Source organism: Salvia hispanica, chromosome 4, assembly GCF_029641045.1.
Source record: "Salvia hispanica isolate PSC_SH4W2 chromosome 4, Shi_PSC_v1, whole genome shotgun sequence".
NCBI classification, from domain to species: Eukaryota; Viridiplantae; Streptophyta; class Magnoliopsida; order Lamiales; family Lamiaceae; genus Salvia; species Salvia hispanica.
In genome coordinates this window covers 9,289,319-9,305,380 of record NC_142695.1, presented here as the reverse complement: position 1 = coordinate 9,305,380, position 16,062 = coordinate 9,289,319, and the positions used below count along the sequence as shown (strand labels likewise).

At 36.4% G+C, this 16,062-nt stretch overlaps 1 protein-coding gene, 1 long non-coding RNA gene and 1 other non-coding gene across 3 annotated transcripts; all 3 read left to right on the top strand.

Annotated features, from left to right (window-relative positions):
- The first annotated feature begins 2,960 nt into the window (after positions 1–2,960).
- LOC125197421 (uncharacterized) lies at positions 2,961–3,824 on the top strand. Its single transcript, XM_048096158.2, has one exon. The coding sequence runs from the start codon at positions 3,040–3,042 to the stop codon at positions 3,715–3,717; it is 678 nt and encodes a 225-aa protein (XP_047952115.2). The 5' UTR covers positions 2,961–3,039; the 3' UTR covers positions 3,718–3,824.
- Positions 3,825–4,164: 340 nt separating this feature from the next.
- Positions 4,165–4,238, top strand: TRNAN-GUU (transfer RNA asparagine (anticodon GUU)). The gene has a single exon. It is a non-coding gene; the product is annotated as a tRNA-Asn (tRNA).
- A 9,011-nt stretch (positions 4,239–13,249) lies between these two features.
- On the top strand, positions 13,250–15,259 carry LOC148927203 (uncharacterized). The gene is made up of 2 exons (XR_016137714.1): positions 13,250–13,509; positions 14,763–15,259. It is a non-coding gene; the product is annotated as an uncharacterized LOC148927203 (long non-coding RNA).
- Positions 15,260–16,062: the final 803 nt, after the last annotated feature.

Here is a 16,062-nt window from a genome sequence, read left to right as displayed (position 1 = left end):
TTAGCTGTCTAGATTAAATTGGATTATACGTCAAAATTTCGATTTACAATTTGCGTGGATCTTGGACAATCCTTCATACGCAACATATTTCATTATTTTTAACACTCAGTTTCAAGATTTTATTGAATTCCAAATCCATTTTTCATTCTCATTTTGCATCTTACTTTCAGGCAATTAATGTTACAACTTACACACATAGTTAAGCATGATTCTTTTAAACGTATAATACTGTAAGTTGTTGTTTTATTGTCGTGAATTATTATCATATATATGTCTATTATATGATTATCTATCTAAAATTAAATTGTTGGATTACTTTAATTGGAGGGAGTGGCTATAACTTATCATCATGAAATTATCCATTTGTGATTAAGTTGCGAGTTTCAATTTCATGAACAAAACGTACATATTTAAATAGGTCTTTAAAATTTTGTGATCAGAGACGTTACATTTTTGTTTCGTATTGAATCTTTTTAGTGTTGAAATTTAGTTGTAACTACAGAGGATAATTTAGTGGACTAATGCCCTTCTTGGAAGTGCAGAATTTCACATGCATGGCATGAAACTTAGCATATTATCATAAGCATTCTATGTTAGAACTTATAATCATCACTAGCTATACAAAAGGTTCAAATTCAATCTCTCGTCTCTGGTACTATATTTATACACCAACTACCAAGGTTAAAACTCTGTCTCTCTCTCATTAATCCATGTCAAATCATCACCTGCTTGTTAAGAAAGATACCAATTACCCATAAATGAGATGTTTGCTTTCATTATATATACTTCTAGCAACAGTTTTATGCAGCTTATTATGTCATTGAAGATTCTTTAAAGATAGTAGTAATAGGCAATAAAGTGATACACTTTTATACTCCATTTAATCGAGAAAATGGAAAGAGTAATACCAAGATAGAATATCTCTGTCTTTTTTCCTTTGGTCCCTTTTTTTATTCACTAAATGTCAATCGCAATGCCCCTTAATTCTACATGTTCCTTGCCATGTTCAAGCTAGTCGATCGAAATATTTCAATTTCAAATTATTGATTCAAACACAATAACTTATTGCACGGATACATAGAACGCAATTGGTTGAACTCCATACATATACTAATCAATGAATTAGAGGTACAAAACCCAAAGGGAAAATTTATTAATTCATATACAATATTATGTACGCATGCCTTTATAAATTGAATCGTGACACTGACACCTAGGGATGCCCAAGGTTTTCGGTTCAGACTGTTAACCGCGGAACCGTAATGTTATGGTTCCGAACCGGAACCGTGAGATTTAAATCGAACCGAAACCGTCACTTTTAGAACCGTAATTCGGTTCAGGTTCTAAAATTTCGAAACCGAAACCGCCGGTTCCAGGTGGTTCCAAACCGGAACAGCGAAAAAACCGCCGGAAAACCATGAAATCGAGCCGAAACTGCCAAAAACCGCCGAAAAACTGGGGGTTCCGAACCGTAACCGCAACTGTAACCGCCGGTTTTGGAACCGGAACTGTAATCGCGTAACACCCGCGCGGTTCGGTTCCAGTTCAACAATTTCCAAAATAGGAACCGGCGGTTTCGGAACTGTGGGCATCTCTACTGACACCTGTCGCTCAGTCTTCATATCCGTTGAGTGTTGTTAAGTGCATAAATTTTAAAAATCATAGTAATATACAATTTGTAATATTAATACAAAATAATAAATTAAAAATCAATATAATTTCAAGAACTGTATTCATTATAAAAAGAATTTCATGATTCATTCCTAATATAGTCTAGAGTATGTTAAATAACTATAAACAAATCGGGCACCCAATGCCCGGTCCACATCCCTCAAATTTATGTTTAATGCGTAAGTTTATAAAAGAGTAGTAAATAAATACTTAAATTATAAAAATAGGGTAAAAGAAGGGAATGAAAACCAACACCCTAGAAGATGAGTCAATATCCAAAGGTAGCTTAGTTAATAAAACAATTCACGTCCAATAAATACTCAGATTCAAAGTTTGAATTGTCTTATCCAAATGTGAGATGTGTCTTTTAAGTTGTAATTCAAATAAAACTATCCACGTCCAATAAATATATTCATGATGGTCACGCACACACACCAAACTAAATTGACAATATAGTGGTATCAATATGTAGCTATACAATGGTCAATTGACTTAAAGATAAACGATACATGAATATGCGTACGTAGTGCTATCAAATGTTAGTAGGAGTATTATTTTATATTAAAAAGACTAATGCATGGTATGGAGATAATAATATACCGTTGTGTATCGGGAAACGTAGCGTTTAAGCTTATACGGAGTATCTCATAATAGACTTCATATTATATTCCAACTTATAGTTCAGATTAATTTAATAGGATGAAACTTGTACATTTAATTTTAACAACTAGGCATCGAGCAAATTCAATATCAATTCTCAACTCCCGGCAGTCTTGTCAACTAAATTTCAATTATGAATTACAGAATTCATTGTTATTATAAAAGTAGGTGCTTTTACACATTTTGATGTATAACTGTGTAGGGTTTGGGGTAATTTTGCAATTTAGATACAATCGTAAACATTATCATATTTCCGTAAATAGCATATCACTTTTTAAAAAATATTTAGTTTAATCACATGTGTTTCAAACCCACATTTGGCGGTCGGAATAGTCCAGCTTGGCCGAGTTTGCAGATTAAGGCTGAAAGTCTCCCAACGGGTGCTGAGTTTGAACCCGTGACCTCACGGTTACCACAAATCCATGCTACCCAAAAAAAAAAGATGGCATGATATTTTTCCTTTTTAGTTACGTGGGTAAATGATCTACATTGAGAATCGTCCATCGTCCATGTAATTAAATGAAACATGTTACACAATAAAACATGTTTGCATGAATATCCTTATAAACTTACTATATTACTCCTAACACACAACACCAAAATAGAGCAAGGTTAATGAAACACCACATCTCCGCTGTTTATTATAAACTCATGCACACCACATGACTCCCCAACCTAACTCTTACATTACATCCTCAAAATTTTGAGATGGTCTTCGCGGAGCCCCTCCTTTTTCTCTATGACTCCGACGAGACGGGATCCAGTGCCCGATTATCCTTCTCGTCGGAGTTTCTCGACGAGAGCAACTTTATCACCATATTCCCCAACCCAAAGGCAGAGAGGGAGGAGGCAAGGCGAGCCCGGGCCGCGGTTGACTTCAAGTTCCTCTCAGGAAACCTAACCGGCATCATCGCCGCTGACGAGCTCTTCAGTGAAGGAAAGTTGCTCCCTTTCCAGCAAATCCACCTCGCCGAGAAGCTCGACAGAATTAGCCTGAAACCAGAAGAAGAAGCTAGAAAGAAGGATCAGGAGAGAAGGATGAGCTGGTTCGTGGACGACGATCCGTCTCCAAGGCCTCCCAAATGCACTGTTTTGTGGAAGGAGCTACTCAAGCTGAAGAAGCCACGCCCTTCCACACTGTCTACGCCTAATTCATCATCTTCTAGTATTTCTTCTTCTTCCTCCTCTTTCCGAACTTCTTCAGTTGTTGAAGTTCGGGAAGAGGTGGTGAAGGAGAGTGGGGAAAGTAGTAAGAGAGTGAAGAAAGGGAAGGAGAGGACGCGGTCGTTTAGTATACGGATTAGGCCGGTTTTGAATGTGCCTATCTGCACGCAGGCGAAGAACGCCGCTCTGCCGCCATTGTTTTCCTCAAGGAAAGGTAGATGAGAGAGAGAGAGAGACTATTAATTAATAAGAACGCGCAGTTTGTATTTTTTTTGGTTACATTGATTAATTTCATGTTATTCTTTTCATTGTAATACTCCTTGATGATTTGAATTTGTGACTGAATCTGCTTGTTTTTTTGGTTTAATAAGTTTGGATGTGCAGAAACATGTTCCATGTAACCTGGATAACCTATTGTTTTCTGGGGCCAAACATAGCAATTGCCTATTAGTACTACATAAAGAGTGATGAAGCATGATTAATTTCTGGTTCGATTATTGGATTTTTATTGTTCTCTACTGTATTTTATTTTATTCTTGTGAAATAAACCTTTAGATCTAAACAACGCAAACTGCTTTTGCGATTATGTTTTAAAGCATGTAGCATGAAATTCTTATAACTACAAATCTATATGTCTAAGAACGTACATTACGAAGATAATAACAATTAGCTGGAATAGCTCAGTTGGTTAGAGCGTGTGGCTGTTAACCACAAGGTCGGAGGTTCAAGCCCTCCTTCTAGCGGAAATTTCTTTATTTTTTTTATATTTGTGAGAATTAGCTCAATGCTAAGATGAGACCACCGTTTGAGTACTTTTATTTCAAATGTATTTCTTAATTTCAATTTTGTAATGGTAAATTTTAGTAGTAGTCCCTCCGTCCTATTGAAGATGACACTATTTCCTTTTTAGTTTGTCCCATCTAAGATGATCCATTACTTAAAATGGAAACACTTTTATCTCTACTTTATTCTCTCTCTTACTTTACTTTCTCCTCTCAACACACAAAATAAAGTTGTATAAAATCCTGTGCCACCCAAGAAAGGGGTCATCTTCCTTAGGACGAAGGGAGTACTATTTTATTTACTCATAAATTAGTATGATTAACAATTATAATTTAAAAGATATAAAATGAAAATAGGAAAAATAGGTAAATACTACTCCTATCACTGGTGGGACCGGGGGTCCTTGGCCCCCCAGCCATTTCCATTATGCCTATATATATATACGAAGTATATATTATATGTACAATAGAATTACAAATGAAGTAGTAGTTCAGTTGGGTTGTATTCCCGGCACTGATACAATTGGTTAGGTTTCGATTCCCCTTTTTTGCATTATGAATTTGAGTAGTTTTCAATGCCTCTTTTGGACTTTAATTTCTCTAGCATTTTTGTGTAATCTTATAATTTTATTTTATGCTGTAAACAATTTTTTATGTTAATTTTCTCTAGTATAAGCTTATACTGTTAATTTTGTATAAATGTTTATTAATATAAAAAATATAGAATAGATGAAAGTAATTCTTTAATTTCATAAATATATAAGTACTACTCCCTCCGTTCCAAGGTAGTTGGTGCATTTTTTTTAGGCACGGGACTTAAGAAATTGATTTGTTAAAGGTTAAAGTGGAGAGAGGGAATAAAGTGTAAAAAATATGAAAGGAGAGTAAACTCAACTAAATTGGGACAAACAAGGAAAGGCATACGACTGAACTATTTTGAGACGGAGATAGGCCTATTTATTATTAGTAAAATCAGTTTCAATAGTACTAAATCTTTATTATAAAAATATTACTCCCTCCGTCCCCGATTAAGAGTCACACTTGCGTTTTTGCACTCGTTTTGTAAAAATGATAATAAATAGTTAAAGTCGATAAATAGTAAAATAAGAGAAAGAATAAGGTAGTCGACGTTGTTACCATATTTCTAAATTTTCTATTACTCATCCTTCATGTATTTATCTCATCATCTATTTCTAGCGTGCAACGCACTATTTATGTCAGAGCTATTTCCTTGTCGTTGACACGAAAACACTCAACAAATATTAATATAGTAATTTGGGCCCCTCGGGATTAAAATCCTGGCTCCGCCACTGACTCTTATGTTGTTTAATAAAATCATTGATGCCTTAAAACAACGTCACGATCTCACTTTGCTAAGGATGACAATGCCATGAAAACTAGGACTAAAGGAGTGGCGTAAGAAGATGAGAATAGAAAAGAAGTGGATCTAAAGATTGCACATGTATTAAGGCCATGTTTGAAAAAAGAGGTGGATCTAATGATTGCACGTGTATTAAGGTCATGTTTAGTTGTCAGAATTTTGTCTGGAAAAGTAATCTGATTACTTAATTTTTAAATTCTTGCGTTTGTTTTGAGTCTTTTGGGAGGCCATGTTTGGTTGACAAGGAAAATGATTCCTAGGAAAAGGAATCCCGGAAATATGATTCCTAATAACTTTACTTTCCTGTGTTTGCAAAATATTAAGATTTTAAATTTTATATTTAATTTAAACACCAAATTATAAATATACTTACTATTTTTTTAAAAATAATAATATAAAATTTTAATAAATTATTAATTACAATTGATAATAATTTTATTACTCCTTCCGTCCCCAAAGATTATGCACTTTGAGTTCGACATGGGTTTTAATGCAAAATTGGTAAAGTAAGAGAGAAGTAGAGAGAAAAAGCAATTAAAGTATTGTTAATAGAAAATGAGTCACACCTCAATAGAGAGAAAAAAGTTTATAAAATTGGAAAGTGAATATTCTTGTTTGACGGACTAAAAAGGAAAGAGTGTATATATTCTTGTGGCACGAAGGGAGTGTTATAGTATTTATTATTATGATGGAAGATTTAAATACATAAGGAGTATTATTTATCATAATACTATATAGGTGATAAAATGTAAACTCATATAGTATTGTACAAACTTCAAATTTTTCAACACAGTGTCAATGCAATGTCAACACAGTGTACAATTTTAAGATTTTGATGTCAACACAAATTCAATACAATGTCAACACAATATTAATACAATGTCAACACAGTATCAACCGTTGACACTTTGTTGATATTTTCTGTTACTATTATTTTATAATCTGTTGACATTTTTTAATGGCTCATATTATAGTTTGGAGTTTGTACTATATTTAGAGTTTGCATTTGATTACATTCCATATTATATAATAATAATAATAATAATAATAATAACAATATAATTGCAATTATAGTTACATGGAGTATTATGATAAAAAATTATAATAATAATAAATATGATTATTGTATTATTACATTTATGGATATTATAATTGAATTAAATTTTATAATTTAAAATTTTACTACAACTTTATTGATTAATTATTAATTTATAAAATAATAATAATAATTTATTATTATATGATTTATAGTATATAATTATAATTTAATTATTTAATAAATTATTAGTTATTATTATGATAACAACAACTATATTTAAATATTATACTAATATACTTATAATTATAATAATTTTAATTATAGTTATTTACTATACTAAAATTAAGTAATGCTAGTCCCAATATATATGAAACATTTTGGTTTCAATACGAGATTTTATGTTGTATTGTTTTGTGATTTAATGAAGAGAGAGAAAAGTAAGAGAGATGAAAAGTAGAGATGATATTGTTTCCATTTTAGAAAATGTTTCATTTTTAACTAATACTCCATCCGTCCTCAAAGAGTATTAACATTTGGTTCGGCACGAGTTTTAATGCATAATTGTAAAAATAAGAGACAGATAGGAAGAAAATTTTTTTAAAGTATTGTTAGTGGAGAATGGATCCCACCTCAGTAGAGATAACGAATTTCCAAAATTATCAAGTTCATACTTTTCAGGGATGGGCAAAAAGAAAATAGTTCATATTTTTCACCGATAGATGGAGTAATAATAATAATAATAATAATAATAATAATAATAATAATAATAATAATAATAATAATAGTAAAATTACTATAATGCATTAAATATGTAAGAATCCTAAAACTGAGAAAAAGAATACCTAAGAAAAGTTAGGATTCAGAATTCTGGAAAGTTGTACTAACTTTCTTTGTTATCGGGATTTTGATTACTTTCCTAGTTTGATTAAACACCGAAACAAATACAAAAATTCAAAATTTAAAGAATCAGATTACTTTCTCATATAGAATTTTGAATAATAAATTTTATTCAATTATAAATCAACAAATAATTATTATTATAATTATCACTATAATACTCCTATAAAATATATTTACTTATGATTATAATAATATAAACTGGATTAATAAATTAAGAAAATCTTAAAATTATTTAAATTATTATTATAATATAATAAATAAAATAATATGTTATAATAATTATTTTTAATTAATAATTTATTAAGAGAATCTTAATATAATATTAAAAAATTATTATTGATAAAATCAAATACGAAATATAAAATCTTGATATTTTTTTCATACATTGGAAGGTAAATATAAAATATAAAGTTGTTAGAAACTATATTCCAAAGATTCATTTTACTAAGAATAATTTTCATTGCCAATTTTCATTTCTCAGCAGCTAAATATGACCTAAAAGATAACATATAAATGAATATTCAACTAACATACTCGATCACAAATAATAGAGTAGTGAATTCAACATCAATAGTTGTTAAACAATCATAGTTTAAGAAGTAATATTAGATGCAAATTCTAATTAGCACTTGCCATTCCATTACAACTCAACCAAAAGAAGCAAATTCATGGTGTACAATATATAGCTGTCATGCCACTAATACTTGTAAGTTTTCTCTTAAAGATCCAAAAAACTTTAGATCATCATAATTAAATTGAGTAAAAAATTATTCTTGTTCTAGATTCTAGATTCTAGATGCTAAAAATAATTTTTGTTTCAATCAAATGCAATATTATTATATACTGTATATACAATTCAACAAATATTACAAAGTGTGAATTTCATTATAAAACTATATATACAACAGTAAATTAGCTTAAAAAATTGTGAAACAAAAATAAAATTAAAAAGGCGGAAGAATAAACAAAATCCAAAACTCAAAAATTTCCAAATTGAAAAACCCTCCGTTCCGGTTCCTTCATTTGCGAATCGCGCCACCGTCGTTGTACGCTACCACCATTCATTCATTCATTCCACTCCACTTCTCTCACTCCCTCTCTCTCTCGACGAGTTGCAACTCCATAAACCACGACAAAGAGGTAATCCCACTCCATTTTCTATCCCTATTTCTCTTTTGATACCCTATTTGCTATGAGTAAAACCCACACGCGCATGCATTTTTCAAGAGATGCATACGTGTGGGTTCTGTTTTTTACTGTGCTTTATGGAGCTGTTGAAATTTTATTTCTTTCTGTTTTGTCGAATGTGAAATGGTCAAATACCAACAAGAAGGTGCCTAGGGTTGAAGTTGAAGCCAATCTATGAATAGAAGCTTTCCACAATGAAGAAGGAACGCTTAACGCTATCGTAGTTTAGATAGGAAGCTCTCATAGGCGCTTAACGCCACCGCTCTCTTAGTTTAGTTAGATAGTTTGCTGCTTTCTTGGCTTAAATTTATAGTTTCATCGGAGGAATTGACGACTCCGCCGTTGGATTTCGACTTATGAAGCTTTGGTGTTTATTTTCATGTTGATGATGCTATTTACATGATTTCCAGTAGTTTAGAGGTTTAAATCTAGTTGTTCACGTGCTCGATTCCTGAGATCCGATAGTTTAGGTGATGCAAGGTAATCTATGTTCATTACATTTTCTGCTTGACCCGGTAGAGTAGATCTGGTAGTTCTAGCTTGAATTTCGTGTTTACGTCTCGTTTTGAAGCATGCTCTGTTTTATTTCGTCAATGGTGTTGAAGCTCTATTCCATGCTCTGTTTTTACTTGGTTGTTTGAAGAAAATGAAGTAGAAGTTAATTAGAAATTCAGATCTGCTTTTTGTGCTTTTGCTATTTTGCTTTACACATCTTTTCTGTCAGTCCCAGCCTGTTTAGGAAAAAATGATCCCCACTTGTTTTTGCATTTTTGTCTGCCTATTTTGGAAAAGTTTAAGCATGTTCCTTCAGTTACAGGTGTTCTAGTCAGTTTAACTCCAGTTTACAAGTTGCAAGTGTCCGTACTTTTCCCATCCCCTAAGTCAGGTAGATAGAGTCTAGTTTAATTCCGACAGGTCAAGTAGATTTAATTTAACTCAATGAATGCGTGGCAGCAGTCGACCCCTGTTCCGATTGTGTCGTAGAAACAATCTCGAGTAGGTCCATGGTCTCTGTGGTTCGACCTCGTTCTTGCCGCTTATACTTAATAATATTTGTTGCATTAGTAAGGAAATTATAAATCTTGTTGAAAGGAGAGACACGTGCTCACGACATACGTGCAAAAACCCTCTCTTCAGCTGCCAACATGAAATGTCGAAATATTCCATCTGCTCCTTCCTCTCAGGGTGTCTCCAACGGCGCCCTTCCCACTCGCCCGTCGGCGACGTCCAGCGGCGGAACTACATGGGGACAAGCCCCCGCGCCAGCGTGGGCTTGGCCGGCCCCAGACCTTGAATCCCCATTACATAGCCCGTAGCCGACCTCCGACCGGTCTCCGCCCCAAGAGCGAGCGAATCCTGCCGCTTGATTTTCTAAAATTGGAAATTTAATTAGGAAAGAGAACACAAGATTTGGGCAACGGAAGAGGAGAAGAGAAGAAGAGAAATAGTTGTAAATGTGTATTCAAATAGATAGAGGAATTATGGAAAGAAAAAAAGGGGATGGCGTGGAGAAGAAAGATGAACAGTGAAGTAGACAAGATCTGTTTTTTAATTCAATATATCTCTAAACACGGTAAAACATTTGACGTGTCAAATGGTAGAAATTAAAAAAAATAGAGATAAATATCTATATTTACCCAATTTTTATAGTCCTCTAGTTGAGCTAATCACAGGAGTATTTAATTTATTTTGTTCTCCCTAACCTATCTGTGTCCAATTCAGAAAAATCTCTAATAAGTTTAATTTATTAATTTAACAATGTATCTCTAATTTGTTTAATTTATTCTTATAAAATACTTTCATCATAATTTAATTCCACCCTTAATCATTAAAATCAAATCATCACAAAATCCAAATAATGAAAACTAGCTTAGTTCCAAGCGTTCTTAAATTTACTAAGTATTTATTAAACTTATTAAAATAGATTTGTGATTGGTCAATTGAGTATATGAAATTGATAGCGAAAATAATTTTCTACAATTTCAAGAGATGACATATTCGTCTGTAAAAATCATTATCTAATGTTTTTTAAAATTGTAACGTTTGTTATATATAATATTTTACTATTATTACTATTCCCTCCGTTCCGACTAAGATGACACATTTTTTAATCGGTACTAGATTTTAGGAGTTGTTGCTTAATGTGTTTAATTGGATAGAGAAAATGTGACCGTAGGTATTAATGTAGAGAGAAAGAGAATTGAATATTTAATTGAGGAGAGAAAAAATGGTCGAGTGTATTACTTGGAGAAAGAAAGATCCAAAAATAGAAATATGTCATCTTATTTGAGACAAACTAAAAAGAAAAGTGTGTTATTTTAAGTGGGACGAAGGGAGTAAATTTTAAAATTTTCGGCCCCGGCTTATTAAACTTCCTGGTTCCGCCACTGGCGACGTCCGACCGGACGCGCGCCATAGTGGGCGGCAAGGGCGCCCACGCCCGTCCCGAGTGCCCCTGCGATGGCCTCACCCCTCCCGTCGACAGGCGAGTGGGACGGGCACCACTGTGGCGAAGGTCGCCCGTCCCACTCGGACGTCCGACATTTTAATTTTAATTTATTTTTTTTAAAAACTCTATAAATAGGGCTCCTCCAACGTCATTTCATTCACACCACTTGTGTTGACAAGTTTCTCTCTCTAACCTCTTTTTTCAATTATCTATAATGGCGAGTAGTCGTGCGGGTGGTAGTGGCGGAGGCGCTAGTGATAGTGATGGCTTTAGCGATGATGAATTGGATCTCGCTGTGCAAGCGGCGATTGATCGACGGATCCGGCAGAGGCAGCAGCAGGCGGCGGCGTCCGTGCCTCGTCCGATCCATCGCCGACGGCATGTACCCCGGGACCACATTGCTGCACATCAGCGGTTGTATAAGGACTACTTTGCTCCAGAGCCGCGTTTTGGAGATGCCTTATTCCGCCGACATTTTAGGATGCATCGTCCTCTGTTTATGCATATCGTTGGTGCATTAGAGAGAAAGGTACGAGTTTTTCAGAATCAAGGAGGATGCGGCTGGCAAACCCGGACACATGCCAATACAGAAGTGTACGGCCGCAATCAGGCAACTGGCGTACGGAGGCCCGACCGACATGTTCTATGAGTACCTCCACATTGGGGAGTCTTCAGCCGTCGAGTGTCTGTTGGAGTTTTGCACGGGCGTTAAAGCGATATTCGGGGACAGTATCTTCAGCGTCCGAGCCCCGAAGACTGCCAGCGGCTGATTAATATGCACGGGTCGGTGCACGGGTTCCCTGGGATGTTGGGCAGCATCGATTGTATGCATTGGGAGTGGAGGAACTGCCCCGCCGCCTGGAAGGAAATACACACTTCCGGCTTCAAAGCCAAGCATCCCACGTTGATCCTTGAAGCTGTAGCTGACTACCGGCTATGGATATGGCATGCTTATTTTGGAGTGACCGAGTCGAACAACGACATCAACGTTATCCAGTCGTCGCCCCTGTTCAACGATCAGTGCAATGACGTTAGTCCCGCCATCAGTTTCGTCGCCAACGGCAACCAGCACAACATGGGATACTATTTGACGGATGGGATATACCCAAACTGGCCTGTCTTTGTGAAGACGATCAAGCATGCGATCGGGCCAAAGAAGTCCTACTTTGCGACCCGGCAGGAGGCAGCGCGCAAGGATGTTGAGCGCGCATTTGGTGCGCTCCAAAGTCGATGGGCGATGGTGAGGGGTCCGGCACGGCAGTGGTATATTCCCAACATTGGCGACATCATGTACGCGTGTATCATTTTGCACAACATGATTGTCGAAAGTGAAGGGGACGAACTGACTCAGTGGACCAGCGAAGATGACACGGGTGCCGGTCCAAGCCACGGCGTGGCCATCGCGAATGTGAACATGGGGGTACCTCATGGAGAGGTTGAGCGGTTGCGCGCATTTGCCGACATGCGGCAAAAAATGCCCATATTCGACTTCAGGAGGATATCATCGAAGAGGTTTGGACGCGGAGGGGTGGATACTGATGTGGTTGTTTTTTTTTTCTATCTACTATGTAATTTTTTTTTTCGAATGATGTATGTTTTTTTTAATTGAAATATTCGTATTTCCCGTTCGTATTTGTGTCGAATTTTAATTTAATTGTGAATTAATTTAATTGTGGGAAGGGCTAGTGGAAGGGGCGAGTGGGAAGGGCTAGTGCAGTGGGAAGGGCTAGTAATGTGGCAGTGGAATGGGAGGGGCTAGTGCTGACGTGGCATGGGAAGGGCGAGTGGGAGGGGTGCCGCCGGAGACACCCTCAACAGAAGAGAAGTCTCCCAACTCTCCTTAGCCGTTACCTGCACAAGAAATAAATCACCAATTAAATCCTAATCATGGTGGTTAATTACTTTTAAATTCAGCCAATAATTGCTATTCAATTACACGAAATGGGATTAAATCACCATTAATCCCCTGTCATACTCCCTCTTTTTAAAGTCTCAAAGTCTCGATTGATTTCCCATCCTCATCACAATCACAATCATTCACAATCTGCATTTTGTTAGCAAAACATCAGAAAAAGAGAGAGCCGAGAGAGTAGAAGAAACAGCTGCCCTTTTGTTTCAATCGCATACAAGCCCAAGGTAATTTCTTGTCACAAGTTCCTAGCTCAAGCTACTCAATTCCATTCCAGTTTCAACATATACGAATTCATTGACTGCCAAGCCAAGGAGCTCATCTTTTTGGCCGTACAAACTCCACAACCGAGTTCCATTCAACGAGGTATAATTTCTACCCAAATCCAGATCATGAACATTTAGCATTTTAGCATCATACACCAATCTCCCCACCAGTAATTCAACAATCCAACAATCAACATAAATCGAACCCAAATGAACCGAACACCCTACGGTAATTAAACGAAAATGCGAGAAAGAACATAGCTTTGAGTAAAGAACTTATCTTTCGGGTTGAATCGGGGTGGTTTGGGTTCGTTTCGGGGCTGTTCGGAGTTGTTTAGGGGCTGTTCGGTGTTGTTTCGGGGGCTGCCGAACAGCGAGGGGCAGCGCGCAGCGGCGATTTCCGCCGAGGAAGGCAGCAGCGGTGCTGACGGCGCCAGCAGCTAGTCCAAACAGCGACGACGACGGAGGGAGAACGGTGGCAGTGGAGTGGTGGTGCGAATTGAACGGCGACTGGTTTACCCTCTCGCCGAATCGACGAATCGCACTGCTCTGCCAAGGAGACAGCAATCGATAATGATGGACGGCCGGCGGCAGTGACGGAATGGTGGATGTGGAATTTGGGGGCGGATGCTTTGATTTTGGGAGAAATGAAATGGGGGGAGAATGTAAAGAGAGATAGAGGGAGTACCCGATAGTGGTGGAAGGGAGTATGTGGGTTGAGTTTGAATTTTTGGGGTTTGGGCCACTTTTGTTTTGGGCCTCACTAATTTAGAATGCAGGAATAAGGTGGGCTGAAATTAAACAAAGACTTGGGCCGAGTAAATAAATCTTCGGGGCTGATAAATAATTTCAATCGTGGGGAATTATTTAATTAACTCCCGGAATAATTTGCGAAGTACGAATAATTTATAAATGCAGAGGGAGATAATTGCGATTATTTATTTATGCGCTTAAATAATTTTGGGAATTTATTCCGACACCGTGGAGGAAAATACGAGGAGCCTACGGAGGAATTATGGGCATGAGTGGCCGACCGGCGTCACACGCGATGCCTTGGGCGGCATGCATTCTAATTAGTAGTTTTTTCGCGCTGATTGTTGTGTTACTATCTTGTTGTTTAAAGGAACTTGTTCTCGTGAGACTCTAATCCGGAAAGAGGAAATACTCAAGTACAATATGTGTTAAGCTAACGAGGTGGGCTTTCGAACTAAAGTTTTATAGTGGGCTTTCTTTTAAAGTATATTTTGGGCTTTGTTCCCAACGATGATAACTACTTTGACGTGAAATGAATGATTGTCATGCCGTGTTTTGTTTTATGGAATGCCTATCTGAAGTGGCTTTTACTATGTACAGTTAATCGAATTCGGGTCTCAGTAGAGCCGCAAACTCTACTCGGACTAGTGTACACAACATGTAGATCGGGTGTCATCCTTCGAGTTGGCCGGTCTAGTGACTTTGAATATGGCCACATTCTCTGTCATGTACCGTTCAGATATGATGAATGATGAAAGGAAGTTAGGCTGCGCAGCCATGTTTTAAGAGGAAATGTTTTAGTGCACGGGCTCTTTCAAAGTAAAACCCCGATGTCACTCAATGAAGGCTTGACATGATATTTTTATGAAAATGTTTTTGGCTTGTGTTCACTGAGTACACCAAGTACTCGGCCCTGCATATGTTTTAAAAATGTGCAGGTTGAGCGGTGATGACGATGGGCGGTGTTGAGCAGAGATGGCATATGTTCTTTCATAGAATGGTGATTGGATGCATCGTGTCTCCATACATGATGTCATTCGCTCTTGAACGCTTCCGCTAAAACAATTTTTCTATTGATATCACATATTATTGATCGAGTTTATGTACTTGTCGCGATGACACTCTGATTTTATTCAAGTCATTTCCATTATTTCGAGTCAAGTACAATTATCCCTTTGTACCCCCCTTCTTCCCCGCTTCTTATATCCCACCCCAGTCGCGATAACCCGTTCTTTCTATCCTTAGTAAGGGCGGGCGTGACAACGATTGACAAAAGATCAACAACTGGATATTTTAACTTTGTCGGAAGTAATCTTGTACCTTGGACGTGTAAGAAATAGAAAGTGTTTGCATTATCAAGTGTTGAAGCAGAATTTCAAAGAATAAAAAGTTGATTTAGGAGATTTTGTGATAGTGATGACTGATGGGAACTTATCCTAGAAAAGAACCAACTCTTTTGTGACAACAAGGCTGCTATTAATATATCTTAAAACCCAATACAACGTGATAGAACTAAACATGTAGAGGTCGATAGACATTTCATCAAGGAAAAGTTCGAAAGTGGAGTTGTGGAATTTCTATTTGTCCAATTATAAAATCAATTGGCAAATGTCTCCTTCGAAAATGGAGTTGTGGAATTTCTATTTGGCCAATTAAAAAATCAATGGGCAAATGTCCTCATCAAGGCACTAACACAGGAAGTTTACGAGTGTGCTTTTGCAAGTTAGTTGAAGATCTCACTACCAACCTGAGGAAGAATGTTAAAAAAAAATAGAATCAAATCATAATCTTGGAGTACAAGAATACTTCTGTTCTCTGCTATATGCCTATATTCATTGGGGTTGGAGAAAAATACCGAAAAAATGATATATCGCTCGTATCGTATTGAAAAATATCGAAA